At 38.4% G+C, this 18,353-nt stretch overlaps 1 protein-coding gene across 1 annotated transcript in view; it reads right to left on the bottom strand.

The window, feature by feature from the left end:
* Positions 1-18,353, bottom strand: part of Pdgfc (platelet derived growth factor C) — a 170,114-nt gene that overhangs the window by 59,691 nt on the left and 92,070 nt on the right. Inside the window, exon 2 of the mRNA XM_021157831.2 lies at positions 14,355-14,550. Coding sequence (XP_021013490.1) covers positions 14,355-14,550 — 196 coding nt within the window. The remainder of the gene's footprint in view (positions 1-14,354; positions 14,551-18,353) is intronic.

Here is an 18,353-nt window from a genome sequence, read left to right as displayed (position 1 = left end):
TGGTTAATCAGTCACACAAGGAAGCTTATTTACATTTCTTCAACCCTAGAGGTGGCTCTAGTATAAGCCGATATACCACTTGAATAGCCTGAATGAGTGGCTTCATCCTGACTCCCAGCAAGACAACTTAAAATAAGGGCATGTCACAATGGAAACTTCCTAGAACCCAGAACCTTGCAGTCTACAAATGATAAGGCTCTGCCTGGGTAATTAAAGAAAACTGGTCTTTGGCCAATGAATCCCATGGAAGGTTGGAAAGGAAGGCCACAAGCAGAAGGATAGGCTGGAAGATGAGAAAAAGATAAAGAAAAAAATATCAGACCCTAGTGACAGACAAATTCTGGGGTAGACGGATGGGAGAGTGGGTCATTACAGACACATATTTTTCTCTACTCCGAACGTTGATTTTGAACATTTCAAAACATAAAACCAAAACATTTCATTAGCCAAAGCATAGTCCTTTGATCTGAGCCTTATTCAGAAATCCACCCACCATTTTAAGTCCTCTGAGGAATGTTTTCTGTTTTGTTTTTGCTGTTTTTTTTTTAAACGACAAAACTACATTCTACAGAGGTCAAAGGATAACAAAGCTATAAATTATGCCACTGATCTAACTATCCTCAAAAGAGTTGTAGGGAAGGGCAACTGCACTCTGAAAGGAGCTTTATTCTGTGGCCAAAAGTACAGGTGGGAAATCAGTAACTGGAAATTTGAAAGCTGCATGGCAAAGCTATCTGCCCTCAGCATCAAGAAGAGACACTATTACACCTGCGCCATCTCCTCCTCTTTGAGTCGAGAGAAACTCAAATCACAGGGCATCATTTTGAATCGGGGAATGGCCATGGAACAGGAGCTTGCCAATCCCTAGCACAGGGTCCTGTTCCTGCTGCTTTAAGTTATTGGGCTGTAGTACTCAGCTCACACCCACCCTATCACAGCAAAATCCCTCCCAGAGCAATTACAAGAGAAGATTCTTTCCCCTTGGATTAATTGACATCTGAAAAGAATAGGGGATTCAGAAAGAAAGAAAAGCCATCTAGAGAGAGGTAGACAGAAGCAGAAGAGGGCAGCAGACTCCAGATCCTGTCATTTTGGCATCTGGATTAAAAACCATCACTAAACCTTCCCAAGGCATGATCCAAACTATTTGTATTGATTAGAAATTTCTCTGTCTGTTTGAAGTTCCAGTAGCACTCCTTGGATAGATCACATTGTCTTTCCAGTCATATCACCGACTAACTAGGGAAATGTACACGGTTACTGTGCAGCTCCCGCAGCGTGTCAGATGATTCCTAGACACTAAGCAATAAAAGCTCCAGGCTGTCCTGGTGTTTTCTTTCTGATTTCATAATGTAGGAGGCAGAGAAGGAACACCTTGACCTGGGATCATAGAACAACACATTCTCTGTGAATTGTATCTAATGAAGATGCTGCAATTGTTGACAATGTGCAAGTGGCTATTTTGTCTTGAAGCAAAAGATAACTTAGAAGTTAAACGGAAAACACTGGGTCTCTGTAGATTTTCACTGCACTCAAGTACATTGGGTAACCCAGTTCCCAGTGCACCAAAGGAAGAAATGCCAGTAAGGGAGAAAAATGTTTGGATTCTGGATCAATTGAGAAAGAATCTGGCAAAGTGCAATTATGGAGAATTACAACCTGTAAGTTTTGTGCTTTGAAAATCAAGACTGAAAATCCTGTGAGAACTCTGACCCCTGCACTCTGTCTTCTGATGCATTCATCCTCAGATCTGTTAGAAATCACTTCCTGCTGAAGGGGTCTGCAACCCTATAGGTGGAACTACAATATGAACCAACAAGTACCCCCAGAGCTTGTGTCTCTAGCTGCATATGTAGCAGAAGATGGCCTAGTCGGCCATCACTGGGAAGAGAGGCCCCTTGGTATTGCAAACTTTATATGTACAGGGGAACGCCAGGGCCAAGAAGTGGGAGTGGGTGGGTTGGGGAGCAGGGCGGAGGGAGGGTATAGGGAACTTTCAGGATAGCATTTGAGATGTATATAAAGAAATTCTCTACTAATAAATAAATAAATAAAAAGAAATCACTTCCTATAGACCAGCACACATCCCTCCATCAACAATAGACTTGTCTTCAGACAACATGAGCAAAGATACTCAGAGGCAGCTCAGGATCCAAGGCTTTTCACCTTAGCTAGACCTCAGCTAGCACTACAGACTCTTTATCAGTTATCTCCAAGACAACCCCCAATTCCTGCAAAACTCCTTATTCTCATATAGTGACTGCATTTCCCAAATTGGCAAACTGAGCTTTTACTTCTCCATCATGCAAACATCATTTTATTTTAAGTGTTATGGAGCAGGCCTTATTCGTATTGTATTCCTTGGTTGTTCTCAGAGAACCTGGTCTCCTACAGGTCAGTGTAGGACAATGTAAGTCTTTTTCTTTTCTTTTTTTCTTTTTTTTCTTTTTTTTTTTTTTTTTGACTGATAACACAGCATTATCCAGGCGGTACTCTTGCCTTCTCTTCTGCCTCACTGCTGCAGTGATTTGTTTCAGGAACTTGTGTGATTGGAATGCTTGTATCTTATCAACATTCCTGTGTTCATTTATAACTCCTAAGACCGTGATGGTAAGAAGGCAAAGTGCCTTGGGAGGTGTACTGGATGGTTTTGTGTGTCAACTTGACACAGCTGGAGTTATCACAGAGAAAGGAGCTTCAGTTGAGGAAATGCCTCCATGAGATCCACCTGTAAGGCATTTTCTCAATTAGTGATTAAGGGGGAGAGGCCCCTTGTGGGTGGGACCATCCCTGGGCTGGTAGTCTTGGGTTCTATAAGAGAGCAGGCTGAGCAAGCCAGGGGAAGCAAGCCAGTAAGGAACATCCCTCCATGACCTCTGCATCAGCTCCTGCTTCCTGACCTGCTTGAGTTCTAGTCCTGTTGGTGATTAATAGCAGTATGGAAATGTAAGCTGAATAATCCCTTTCCTCCCCAACTTGCTTCTTGGTCATGATGTTTGTGCAGGAAACCCTGACAAAGACAGGAGGTGATGGGGTAATGAGGCCATTGTTGTCTCAATAAAATTAAAATAAGCCCCTCATTCTTTGTGTCATGTGGGGAGAGAGGAAGAAGATTATACCTGTGTCCAGGTTGCCATCATCCCCAAGATCTAGTGGCACCTTAATTTTGTACTTTGTATCCAGAATGAGGAATAAAAGTCTGTCATTTATAAGCCACCTTTCTATGGCATTGTGTTACAGTGAGTAGAGATAATAACAAACAACTGCATGCCCCAGCACAGGATGTCTCCTATGACAAAATCCAGAGAGGTCAGGGATACTTCAGGCCATTCTGGCAGCCCCTGTGAAAACAAGCCAGTCACAGAGTTCTCAATGCATGTAGGGTCCAGTACAACAATCACTTTGTCTTCTAGCAGGGTGCCCACAGTGTACCTCCAGAGGTACTGCTTTGCCTGATTAATCTGTCCTTTGTGTGCAGTAACATAAAAACTGTAAGTAATGAGTTACAATACGCAGATTCTTAATCTTGGGCTCAGATCAAAGAGAAACTGTGCATAGAATATCTAAAAGGTTACATGAGATAGCTTTGGCTTTCTGCAGCATCAAAATAAATTTTTAAACCAAATATAAACTATTAATAGTTATAGCATTCATCCCCTCAGTCCTTTTAAGGAGTCTCAAACCAACATTTCACTTGGGAAGTCCTTACGGTGCACTTCAATGTCTCTGTGATCATTATCAGCCACATAAACAACTTTTCTTTGTTAAAGTTGTATGGTCACCAAAGAAGTCAAGCTTTTATTGTTTGCGTAAGGTTATATTGTCTTAAAATTTTTATACTGCACAACTTGCAATGGTTTTGGAGCTGATATGAAAAATCTATGGAACTCTCAAATGAAGAAGTCAGGGTGATACACGGAAAATGGATATTTGAGATTTGAGTTCTGCATGGCAAGTTTATTCTAACCACTTTATGTATAAATGATATTTATTTAGTTTTTAGCACAAATATCCAATTATGGCATTATTTAGAAAATGGACACAAAAGCAGTATAAACTCAACCCATTAAAGCAACAACTGTTCTGTCTATGTGCTGGGGAGGGTAGCATTTTATCATGTCTGTTTCATAGTCTCTTCCCAGATTGTGGACTATGTGAGGGCATAGTCATCTTCTTCTTACTGCTGTCATTATATTACCCAACACAGTGCTCAATAAATAGTTGTTGAATCTGGGAATAAACGAATGAGTAAATAATAAGGCCACATTAACTGTACTATAAACAGGAGGAAGACAAACAAAAGTCTAAAGGAAATGGTTTAATTTGGAGAAAGACTATACATTTTTGATCATATTAAATTCTAAATTTAAAAAAAATCTGCTTAACTTAGCAAATTTACTATTTCCAAACTCCATTATCTACTCTTCACAAGAGGTTTTCATGGGTTAGTTCAAGTATTCCTACTTTTAAAAGCGATGTGCAGTAATTTCAGTCAGATTTGTGCTTAACAAATCCTTTTTCAAATGTTGTCTGTTACCATCTTGCTTTCAGAAATTTATGGGCAATTTCTGAAATTGGTAATGGGATTATTTACAACAGAAAAGGAATAAAGAAATGTTAAAACAAACAAACAAACAAACCCCAAAGAACATTCTATTACAATCTTCCCCAGGTAACTACAGACTACATCTCTGTAATATCAAAGACAATGGAGGAGCAGGGTCCGTAAATGATACATTAAATATGAGTGTGTAGAGCTAAGGAACAGGATGGATGAATTGATAGGTGGATAGATAGACAGACAGACAGACAAGCAAAATGACAGAAAGAGTTGAAAAGAGAGAAACTGAAAAAGTATCTCCTGTTTACAGGAAGGCAGGTAGATTCATATATATGTACATATAATATGTGTCCTCTACCAGGAGTCATTGAGGGTGACCTTAGCTGAGATGCCTAACAGTGGGGCTATGGAACCTGAAGTGCCCACCTCTTGTGCCCATGCTGGACCCTCAATGGAAAGATAAGGACACTAAACTACCCACAAAATAATTTTCAGCCAAAATTTGTCCTGCCTAAAAGAAATGAAGGGACAAAGATAGAACAGAAACTGGAGGGATGGACAACCAATAACTGGTCCCAAATTGAGACCCATGTCATGGGCAAGCACCAGTCCCTGACACTATTAATGATACTTTGTTATACCTGCAGACAGAAGCCTAGCATAACTGTCCTCTGAGAGGCTCTATGAGGCAGCTGTCTGAAACAGATGCAGATACCCATAGCCAAACATTGGAGGAAGGTTGGGAACTCTTATGGAAGAGTTGAAAGGATTGAAAGCATTGCGGGGGGAGGAACTCCACAGGAAGACCAACAGAGTCAATTATCCTGTAGCCCAGGGACCTCTCAGAGACTGAGGCCAACCAAACAGCACACACAGGCTGGGCCAGGGCTCTCAGAAAATACTTAGCAGACCAGCAACTCAGTCTCCATGCAGGTCTACCAACAACTGGTGCCAGTGAGGGAGGAGCTGTCCCTAAGGCTGTTGCCTAACTGTGGTATTGGTTTCTTAACAGGGCTGCTTCATCATACCTCAGTGGGAGAGGATGCCCCTAACCTTGCAGAGACTTAATTTGCCAGGGTGGGGGAATACTTGGCATGGGGGAGGGAAGTCCCACTCTTCATTCTCTCAGAGGAGAAGGGGAGGGGATTGGGAAGGGATTCTGGGGGGGGCATCAGAAGGGGACAGCTTTTGAGATTGTAATTAGTGAAATGTGTGTGTGTGTGTGTGTGTGTGTGTGTGTTTGTGTGTGTGTATCCGTCCCCATTCCAATCCCACTGGCTACATGTTGTACTGAGTGAAGCCACTACTCCAGTCCTGCTCACTGTGTACATCCTCATGCCAGAACCACAGTGCTGCCTTCCATGGCACCCAGAGACTCTCCTTGTACCCAGGCAATGTTACTGTTGATCCCAGGAACTGGCCTAATGTTTCCCTGTAAAGCTGCACCAGTTGACATTTACAAAAAAAAATCAGAGCCAGTCCATTATGTCACCAATTCAATGCTGCTACATGGTTCTTATGTAACTGCAATAGTGACTTTTAATTGTCAACTTGACATGGTCTACAAAGAAGAGAGTATTAGTGAGGGACTGTCTGGAAAGACTGAGACTGAGTTCACGTCTGTTAGAGACAGGTCTTGATTAGTAAATTTTAATTGATATGTGAAAACCTAGCCTGCTATGTTTACAACCATTAACAAAGCAGAGAATCCTGGAGTGTGTAAGTATAGCCAATGAACAGAACACTAATAGAAGGGTGTTTATTTCTCTCTCTGCTTTTCACTGGGGAAATGACATGTTTTAAGTCCCTATCTTGGCTTACTGAAAATGATGGGCTGTAACCTGAAGTTGTAAGCCAAATAAACCCTTTCTTCATAAAGCTGTTCTGGCAGGGTATGTTACCACAGCAACTGAACACAAGACAAATCCAGTTCCCACATCCATATCCCCACAATGAAAGAACCATTTGAAACCTAATTCAAGTGCATACAATCTGGTTTTGTACAACTTCCTCCTAAACTCTAGCAAAGCTGTCAGATGGTCCTCTCAATCACCACATTAAACAACTCAGCTGTACTTCGTCAGAAGCAGTTTAGTTACGTGACACATGAGAGCAAGTAGGAAAAAACCATCACCATAGGCACTCACTTAAACATGACCAGTCATCTAGAATCATAGGAGCTATGACTGCCTAGTGCTGTGTAACCTTTGCTGGTTTTTCTGGCAACATAATTAAACAAGCCTTTAGACCACAGGATGCATCATTGCAACAGGACTCTAGTACCATGGACTCCCAAGAATTTACCTGTAGCCTTTGATGTGAGCTTCAGATAACCCAGGAATATTCCAACTAAGGCTTTTTTTGTCGTAACCACTATATTTGACCTACTTTCTACTCCAAGTCATAGAGGTTCACCTGCTATTCTGTGGTCAGGAACCAACAAGTTCCCAGTAAACTGTAGACAGTCATGGATCTTCCTGCTGCCTTATTCAGTCTCAAGGAATGTTAGAAACAATTCTCATATAAAGGACACTGTTATTCCAGAATGCTTCAAATTGTAGAAGGAAGGAAAATATAGCTTACTGTACTGGCTGGTTTTGTGTGTCAACTTGACACAGATGGAGTTATCACAGAGAAAGGAGCTTCAGGTGAGGAAATGCCTCCATGATATCCAGCTGTAAGACATTTTCTCAATTTGTGATCAAGAGGGGTAGGTACCAGCCCATTGTGAGTGGTGCCATCCCTGGGCTGGTGGTCCTGGTTTCTAAAAGAAAGCAAGCTGAGCAAGCCAGGGGAAGCAAGCCAGTAATTAACATCCCTCCATGGCCTCTGGATCAGCTCCTGGTTTCTGCCCTGTGTGAGTTCTTGTCCTGACTTCCTTTGGTGATGAACAGCAATGTGGAAGTGTAAGATAAACTAGCCCTTTCCTTCCCAACTTGCTTCTTGGTCATGATGTTTGTACAGGAATAGAAACCCTGGGAGGGTATGGGGGACTTTTGGGATAGCAATGGAAATGTAATTGAAGAAAATACGTAATAAAATATATTAAAAAAAAAAAGAAAAAGAAACCCTGACTAAGACATTTGCCTTTATATATTGTTTAATTAAAAGGTATTTTAGAGATAGTAATTAAAAATATATTGGTGCATACTTTTTTAATTAAAAAGAAAACAATAGAATAAAAAGACAGCATAAACAATGCAAGGGAGATAAATGAAGGAACATAAAAATAGAATAGAATTAAATATTTATAAAACACTAGTGACCTAGAATAAATTTTATGGTAATTCTGTGCACATAGACACAAATTCCTACATGCATACACATAAAAAGACAAAAAGAATGAAGGTAAATAATAACTTAAGAGGCATCCTTTATATTAGAAATTGTGTACCTTGAAGTAAAAACAAAACATCAATAAAAGTAGAAAATGTCATATTTCTGAGCCTAACTAATATCATTTTAACAGAAGGAAAAACTTTACTAAAGATTTCAAATCTTATACAATCAAATAGATATGCTTGCATACATACACATAGTATATAAATGTATGGGTGCACAGGCGCATGTATACATACACACAAACACACACACACACACACACACACACACACACATTACCTCCAGGAAGCAAAACTTACTCATGTCTTAAGAACAGATATGACTTGGTTACATAACTCCAAACAATAGGACATGAAAAGGAAATATATTATTTTACTAGAGAAGAATCCAAGTTGAAAACTTATGTGATAAAGTGTAACCTCTGATAACTCAAATAATAGGTGACTTGTATAGCACCACACTCTTGGTATGGCAAGCACATATAAACTTTATAATTCTTCTCAAGACACAAAACCCCATTGTAATAATGACAGAACTGAGCAAACCTCGACAAAGAGCATGGACAGCTTTCTTCAGAAAACCCAGGCTAAGAAATGCAAGGACATAAGAACAGTTAGAGTTGGAGGAGGCTGGGAGACAGAACAGTTAAATGTAGAGCCCACACCCTGGAAGGTGAAAAATCAGACACCTAATTACTTCTGTACTTTCTCTTCAACATCATGCAGATATAAATTTTCTACTTATGCAAGTTATCTGTGGGTTTTGTGAGACCTTAACATTGAAAAACCTAGGCCACAAGGATAGGATCATTTCTCTATATTATATTTGTAACATTCTTCAAACTTGAATATATTTCAAACTTTACACCATTTTAAAAGCAAGCTCTTTAAAATAATGAAGACGATATGTTTAGTAGTATATACAAGAATCTAGGAAATGAAAAAAGTAGACGGATACATTTAACAAGTTAAATCACAAGCAGGTAAACTATCTAAATAGGCCCATATCCCACAAGGAAATAGAAGAAGGCATTAAAATACTCCTAGCCAAAAAAAGCCCACGGCCAGATGAATTTAGTGCAGAATTCTACCAGACCTTCAAAGAAGACCTGATACCAATATTTCTCAAACTAATCCATAAAATAGAAAAAGAAGGAACACTACCTAATTCATTCTATGAAGCCACACTCTGATACCTAAACCACACAAGGACACAACCAAAACAGAGAACTTCAGACCAATCTTGCTTATGAATATCCATGCAAAAATACTCAATAAAATACTTGAAAACAGAATCAAGAACACATCAAAGTCATCATTCACCATGATCAAGTAGGCTTCATCCAAGGGATTCAAGGTTGTTCAATATACAAAAATTCATCAACATAATCCACTATATGAACAAATTCAAAGAAAAAAATCACATGATCATCTCTGAAGATGCAGAAAAAGCATTTGACAATATATAACACCCATTCATGTTAAGTATTGGAGAGGTTAGAAATCCAAGGCCCATACCTAAACATAATAAAAGCAATTTACTGCAAACCAACAGACAGTATCAAATTAAATGGAGAGATACCTAAAATGGTTCCACAAAAATCAGGTACAACACAAGGATGCCCACTCTCCTCATATCTATTCAATATAGTACTCTAAGTGTTAGCTAGAAAAATAAGACAACAAAAGGAGATCAATGGGATACAAAATGGCAAAGAAAAATATAAAGGTATCACTATTTACCGATAATATAATAGTATACAAAAGTGACCCCAAAACTTCTACAAGAGAACTTCTCCAACTGATAAAAAACTTCAGCAAAGTGGCCAGATATAAATTAACTCAAATATATCAATAGTCTTCCTTTATACAAAGGATAAACAGGCTAAGAAAGAAATTAGAGAAACAACTCCCTTCACAATAGCCACAAATAATATAAAATATCTTGGGGTAACTCTAACCAAACAAGTGAAAGAACTGTATGAAAATAACTGCAAGTCCCTCTAGAAAGAAATTGAAAAAGATCTCAGAAAATGAAGAGATCTCCCATGCTCATGGATTGGCAGAATTAACACAGTAAAAAAGACCATCCTACCACAGGCAATCTACAGATTCAATGCAATCCCCATCAGAATCCCAACATAATTCTTCAAAGACACGGAAATAGCAATTCTCAAATTCATCTGGAAAGGCAAAAACCAAACAAACAAAACACCAGAATAGCAAAAACAATCCCTAACAATAAAAGAAGAGCTGGGGGAATCACCATCCCTGACCTCAAGCTTTACTACAGAACAATAGTGATAAAAACTGTATGGTATTTGCATGGAGACAGACATGTTGATCACTGGAATAGAAGTGAAGACCCAGAAATAAAACCACACACTTACAGACACTTGATCTTTGGGGGCGGGGGTGGGGAACTGAAGCCCTGAGGGCCAGCAGACAGAATGGAAGAATGAAAAAGAAAAAAATTTCCTTAAAAATATGGAATTTTGTATAATTTCAAATTAACCCCCAGAACAATTATTAAAAGAATAAGAAAACAACAAGTTAGCCAGATAATAAACTAATGCAAAAAATTGATTTCATTGCTATATAACCACAACATATAACTAGGAGGTTTAACTTTGCAATGGAAATGCAATCTCTAGAAAATGCCAAAGTAAAAGGTGACTGCATGATTAATCACCTTAGCTGGGAGGCTGAGGTTGACAGAGTACCATAATTTTAAGGGAAGTCTGAGTCACATAACACACAGCCTATGTCACATAGCAGTAGAAAAATATCTACTCAAAACCTCAAGAAAATGAAATAAAAAGAAATCTAAAAAGAAATCTAAATTATACACTTATGTCACACATATGTATATGTGCATATATATGTGTACATAAGGCTTTTATGAAGAAAAATTTTAAAATTTATGGATATGAATGGATCCCAATACACACAGAAGCATGGTGTTCTTAAAGTCAAGATTCTCCATGATTACAATATCAGTTTTAGCCAAAATTTTCTAGCGATTTTAGCTAAATAAGATATAAAAATGTTGATAGTTTGAAAGGAAAATTCACAAACTATTTCCAAAGAATATATTAGAAGATAACAAAGCTGATTCCATAACGCTGTGATTGCAACCACTCAGAGACTGAGGCAGGAAGGTTAAGGGTCAATGCTTGTTAGAGCTACAGTGCTCAAAGACAGTCTGGGAACTTTCCCTCATTCTATCTCCAAACAGTTCTGTGATACAGCACAGTGATGGAGAAATGCCTAGCCTGTGAGAGGTGCTGGGCCCAATGCCCAAGTGATGGTTCTTCTTTCTTGCCACCTGACTACATCTGGAATTAACTAAAATCTAAGGAGCAGGGTCCACAGGTGAGGGATTCTTTTCTTTTCTTTTTTTTTAGCTAAATCATTTAAAGTGGGAAGAGCCACTTTTAATCTGGATCTTTGGAAGTGGGAAGATACACATTTAATCTGGAGCACATTGAAAGGTAGCAAGGAAACTTGTTTTCCTTGCATGATTCCCATCACTCCTGCTGACAAGTCTGTTCCTTTACTGGTATAGAGCCTATGTCAGCTAAGACACATAGGGTGATGGACCAAACAACTACTTTATTCTTGAACTTTCTGTTGTCATTGATGTACCAGTTCAATCACAACCTGTAAGTCATTTTGATAACTCCCTCTCTATTATGTATCTGTCTGCCTACCTGTTTGTCTATCTATCTATCTATCTATCTATCTATCTATCTATCTATCTATCTAACATCTGTCTATCATCTGTCTATTTGGCTATCATCAATCTATCTACTCATTCTATAAGTTCTGTTCCTCTAGAAACCCTGACAAATACTGTAGTAATGTAATTTTTAAAGACTATATTGGAAATATATACATTGAAAATTAAAGAAACCAAAATGGTCCCAAAGTAGACAACAAGACAAGACATCCCTAACAGAAGTGTCTACTATAGAAATGTAATTAAAACAAACTCATATGGTAAGACAGATATTGCTGAACATAAGAATTAAACAGTCCAGTCTAGGAGATCCTTAGCACAAGCCTGGCTCTGCATGTCCCTGGTGAGAATGATTCTTTAGTCAGTGAGAACTTCATGCTATTACATGCTCTGGTGAAAACCTGCACAATCACAGGAACACATGCCAGCAAGGCTTAAATAGGAGACACGAGATTCGAATAGCTGAACAGACAAAGGAAAATTAGACCAGAGGCATGTGTAGGCATTTCAAAAAGCAGGAAGCAAGAGTGGCAATGTGAAAAGAACTCAACTTCATCAGAATTGAAATTCATCACAAAAAATTTCAAGTAACTGAACACGTACTTGAATGTTGCACAAGTGGCACTATTTCATACTTGTTATATTATCAAAACTTGAAGGAAGGAAAAGAAAAACAATTCAGTAAGAATAATATGAAAAAGAGAGCTTTGTTTACCAGCAGTAGATGTTTAAAAGGGTCAGTTATAAAGACCATTTAATTCTACTTTGTTAAATTGAGACTGTAATATGTTAGGTCCACTTTCTGACCATTCTTAGGCATGAATGAAAAGACTGCTTTCAATGGTGTAGAAAAATGACAACTATCGCAAGGATTCACTAAAGCAGAGCGAACAGGAAAGATTGGCTGTGGGCAGTGGGCTGTTGCTCAGGGATACAGAGCTTACAGGGCCAAGACAATGCAATCAAGGAGGGACATCCGAGCCATAGGAAGGCTTCATAAAATTGAGCTCTATGCTAGATAAAATCATATCATATCACACTTTGCCTGTGACAGGGAAGATGATAGATATCTTCTTATCATATATATATATATATGTCTTATCATAATATATATGTATATATTTATTAGAACATACACACATATTATGCCCTTTTCTCTAATATGTCCATCAGTTTAAGAGAGGTCCCTGGGGCCTCCCTCTACTAATATAAATTAGTTATTTTCTACTCACTTGAGTAAACGGCAGACCCTGTATGTGTTTCATAAAATTTGGAATTCTTATTCACAGCAAAAAATCCAAAACAGGAAGCAAGAAACATGAGTTTTAAGCTGTTCCTATGTACATAATTTGCATCAGCTTCCAGGCTTCTTGCTGATTTCTCTCACCTACATGTCTGTATCATGTACAGTGATAAACCCCAGCCATCTCAGGATAGATCCTATTTCTGCTGTTTGACATTATACACAGAAGGGAAAACACAAAGCAAACCTCAGGCACAGAGAAAAGAAATGTGGTGAAAGGATGCCGATGCTAAACTTAAAGTATTTCCTGTGCCTTGAAACACTTTTCTGTTATGTAAGACAAAAAGAAAATTCTTTTTTAACTTGCATTTTACCAAAGAAGTCACAAGGAATCCAACAAACACCATCAAGTCAAATATTTGAATGTTGCAGAAGTAGCACTGAAGTGAAAATTCTTAAGACCATTGAACCTTGACAAGCATATTCACATGGGATTGAAAGAGTAACATTGGTCCACACTATAGTAGATCATCTTTGTGGCTGAAATATAGCAGCCAACTGGATCTTAGATGCTGCAGGGAACCATGGTGCATGCCTACCTTGCACTCTTGTGCTGAATGTTAAATTCTGCTCTCCAGACTGTATGCCTTCCTCCTAATGACACTTGGGTTTCTTAGATCTGCATACATGTAATTAGGTATCAATGTATCATTTACATAATGTAAACCTGTAGTTACAGTTTTTGCGGGTGTGCATGTGTGTGTGTATGTGCATGTGTGTGTATGTGCATGTGTGTGTGTGTGTGTGCGTGTGTATATTATACATGTGTAAGTGACTTGTGAGTGAACATTTGTGTGCATGTCTATGGAGGCCAATATTTGATAGGGATTCTCTTGCACAGTTAATTCTCCACCTTAATATTTTGAGACAGTGTCTTTTTGGGTAGATCTCACTGCTTCAGATACATAGACTGGCCTGCGAGTCCACCCCAGCTTGAGATTATACAGCAGCTACACAGCTGCTTGTGATCTAAAATCAGGTCCTCCTGTACCATGGCAACTTTTTGCACTGAGCCATCTTCCCAGCTCTTTAAATACTGTTTTTTATTTCATTAACTTGACTTTCAGGGAGCTCAAATATAAGAGAAATGTCAATGGTAATTCAGATTATCTGGTATAGTTACAATCCTTTACATAACTTTTATTCTCCCTTTCCCATTTTATGCAGAAATACTCAGATACACTGTTTTCCCGAAGTGTGTAGGTAGAGACAGACAGACGGAAATCATTGAGTATGTGTGTGTGTGAGTCTTCTAATTTCTTTGTAAAAGGAAGACAGTCGGTGGAATAAGAGATGAACATGTTTGTAAACTTAGGTCAGCCAAAGTTTCCATTTAAATGCATATCACAGAAGCAACTTGAAAACAGCAGTGTTACACTCTGCTGAGACGCCACGTGTGTCACTCACTTGCATAGATCGTCTTCTGGATCTTCCAGCCCAAATCTCTCATCAAACGTCAGCTGGATCCGCACGTTTTCATCTACTGCCACTAATCTCCACACCAGCACCGTATTTCTTGGATATGTATGAGGAAACTTCGGGCTGTGGATGCTCCCATTACCAGAGATAGTGACAACTCTCTCATGCCGGGGATCTTGCACTCCTAAATCAAAGACACAGGCACAGACATACTGTTAGGACAGATAGAAGCTTCCAAACTTGCAGGCTTCAAAACATGCATTCAAAGCTTTCTATCTGCTTCAATAATACCTGGTGCTTTAGAAACTGAGCCAACAAAGCGATGTCACTAAGAACTTAGTATTCAAGTTTCTATCAAGCTGGATCCAATATAAGCTTAGAATTTCACAGCGGCTGGAATTGCTAAATGAATCCATGAGGGTTGTGAATTACACAACCCTCCAAACCAGTAGTTCCCAATCTGTGGGTCATGATCTCTTCGGGCTTGCATATCAGATATTCCGCATCTGAGACATTTACTTTGTGATTCATAACAGTAGCAAAATCACAGTTAGGAAGTAGTAAAGGAAATAATACTATAGTTCAGAGTTCTGGTGAGAACATGAGGAACTGTATGAGGGCTGTGGCATTAGGAAGGCTGAGAACCATTGTTCCGAGGTGCAATGAGAGAAAAGCAATGGCCTTGGGTTTTATTACAGAAGAACTCTTGTTCATCTAAAGCCAAGAAAACATGACCATCCTTGTACCACTTTTCTGGGACTGAATTTATCACTACAAAATCTGAATGCCCAAAGAAAAATGTACCAACAATATAATACCCCAGGCTCCCTGGCTGTAATAATTTTCTATCTGTAAAATGATTTATTTATATATCTTTCAAGCTATATGCACAGCCCCCAGATGAGGGATGAGGCCACCCACCCATCTTAAAATTTTGAACTCATAATTTTTCCTGTCCAAATAAAATGCAGGAACAAAAAAAAAATGGAGCAGAGACTAAAGTAAAGGCCGTTCAGAGACTGCTGTACCTAGGAATCGATTCCATCTACAGACACCAAACTCCTACATTATTGCTGATGCCAAGACATGCTTGCTGACAGGAGCCTGATATGGCTGTTCCCTAAGATATTCTACAAGCACTTGACCAATACAGATGCAGATACTCACAGCCAACCATCGGGCTAAGCCCAGCGACTCCAATGGAAGAGTTAACGCAGTGACTGAATGAGCTGAAGGAAATTTCAACCCCATAGGAAGAACAATATTAATTAACTGGACCACCCAGAGCCTGGAGGGAATAAACCATCAACCAAAGTGTATATATACATAGATGGATCCATAGCGACAGATACATATGTAGCAGAGGCTGGTCTTATCTGACATCAGTAGAAGAGGAGTGAGCCTTTATGCCCCACTGTAGGGGAATATTAGAGGGATGAGGCAGTAGTGTGTGAGTGGGTGGAGTACCCTCATACAGGCAAAGGAGAAGAAGGAGAGGGGTAATGGGATGGGGGGACTGTGGAATGGTAATCAGAGAGGGGAATATCATTTGAAATGTAGACAAATAAAATGATAAATAAAAATATTTAATATATGCTGAACTATATCTCAAAATACCTTATATGCAATATATGGTTGATAAATATAGCAATCTTGTCATATACAAATTAGTGGCTCTCAAAATGTAGGTCGTGACCCCTTTGGCAATCAAATGATCCATTCACAGGGGTTGTTTAAGGCCATTAGGAAACACAAACATTTACATTACAATTCATAACCAGAGCAAATTACATTTAGGAAGAACCAATAACAATAATTTTATGGTTGGGGCCATCACATGAGGATCTGTATGAAAGGGTCACAACATTATTAAGGTTGAGAACTACTGCTCTAAACAAAACTGCTTGATACTGAAATATTAGAACTCTATTTTCATAAACCCAATCAAAAGTTCATGTCTAAACTTTCTGTTTAAATTTTTTCACCTTTACAATTTATGATTTCATTAAGCATCATTTGACAACAAAAAAAATATGTGGCCTCTGTTCGTGGTCATAAGAATTGTAATTTCATTTAAGTTAAAATTGCAGCTTCAAAAATTTACATCAAAAAGTGAGGAAAATGAGGTGTCCCAGCAAACATATGTAATTTGCAGGTTTTCATGTAAATCTTAAGCAACCAGACCTATTACAGAAAAAGAAGAGGAAAGAGAAAAAGAAAAAGAGAGGGTGTTCATACCAGCAAGCATTATATTACCCTCTGCCAAAGGAAGATTGTACACTACAATTCTGTGGTTTTTACAGTCATCATTCCAAAAATATAACTTTGCTGGGAATGTAAGCATAAAACAAGCAATAAGTACTATAAAGAGAACCTGCCTAGTTTAATAAACATTTGATTTGCTTATAACCAGGGACCACCGCACCCAAACTACTAAGGAAACACATGCTTGTTGTCAAATGACTCAGCTACCAACACAAAATCTTGTAATGTGTATGAAATAACAAATCGTGTATGTCTTAGGCAGAAGGAAAACTACATGAAAGCAATGGTTCCTTTGGGTTTTAGAATTCATAATTATATCTAATGTCATATTATCTGGCCCAAACCTTCTTATGGCAACAGCATTATGATCTGAAGTTATACATCTGTAATCCCAGCACTCGGGAAACAGAGGCAGATGGTTCTCAAATTTTGAGGCCAACCTGGTCTACAGAGCAAGTTCAAGAGACACCTTATTTCAAATAACAAAAATCAACCAACCAACCAAACAAGCAAACAAACAAAACCCCAAACTAAAATGAGTCAATGTCAGGAGGAAAAAGGAAAGAATAGAGATTAATAATGTAAGCACTATAAAACTACTGGGTGCATATATGCAGAAGCAACTCAGCTCTTCATCATCCACTTGACTAGTTTAATATTAAAATTAAAGAAATCCCTTCTTATCCTCCATGAGTTATATAATACTGATCCTTTTAGAGGCAGATTTTCTATGTTTGACAGAGAATAAAAGATCAGGAAGATCATAAAATCAACAAAAATTGTAGCATTTCAACCTGTATTAGTGATAAAGATAACATTTGAGTGATTTATTGATAATATGTATCTCAAGACAAGAAACCGTCATTCTTGTCTGTTTGTCCCACAGATACTGCTAAGTACTGGTATTACAAGAGTGTGCCATCCTACCAGGTCTAATAAATGAATACTTTACCACAATATTTTCAAAAAGAATTGTATGATTGAAGTTTGATAAATAGAATCTGGCTTCATCTATGAACTCAAGTATGCTCTGAGTCTGTCTGGAAGAATCAAGCCAGTTATCAGCCGTGTGTCACGGCCCATAGGCTGGCAGACTTCACAGATGGCCTGTGAAATGTACAGCATGCTTAATTCCATGTACATGTTATTTTTAAATGCTCAAAAAAAACATGTCTTTATGAATCAGAGCATCTCTTACCAATCCTTATTTGACAAGCTCATGTAACCCACTAGTCTCATTTGTACTTTGCATTGCTTGTGTCTTTGGTGATGTGTTTACATGTTTCCTTTTTTCCCTATTATCCTTCCTTATCTTCATCTAGATGGTTTATTTACATGGCAAATTAAAAAGTTTATTGTTAAAAAAAAGTTTATTGTTAAAAATACTGGAAAACCTATGACATAAAACATGGATGTTTGTATACGTATGCTCATTGAGTCCAGGAAAAAAAAGGGTTTTCGGGTTTTTGTTGTTGTTGTTGTTTGTTTGTTTGTTTGTTTGTTTTTTGTTTTTTCTAGAAAAAATCAGAATGATGCCACCTTCTCCTTATTGGCTTCTTCAAAGGCAACCTTGTACTTCACGGCAAAATCAGCACTTCCTATCAATACTGTCCTTATAAAAAAAGTCCCACAAGCACTCTTGATGTCTTACATTCTGAATAAGGATAAATGCATAAGCTAATACCTGAGACAGGAACCTTAGTGTCTAGCTTTTGTTTTACC

The sequence above is a fragment of the Mus caroli genome, chromosome 3 (assembly GCF_900094665.2).
Source record: "Mus caroli chromosome 3, CAROLI_EIJ_v1.1, whole genome shotgun sequence".
Taxonomy (NCBI): domain Eukaryota; kingdom Metazoa; phylum Chordata; class Mammalia; order Rodentia; family Muridae; genus Mus; species Mus caroli.
The sequence above is the reverse complement of the archived record's forward strand: the minus strand, read 5'-3'. Positions and strand labels throughout refer to the sequence as shown.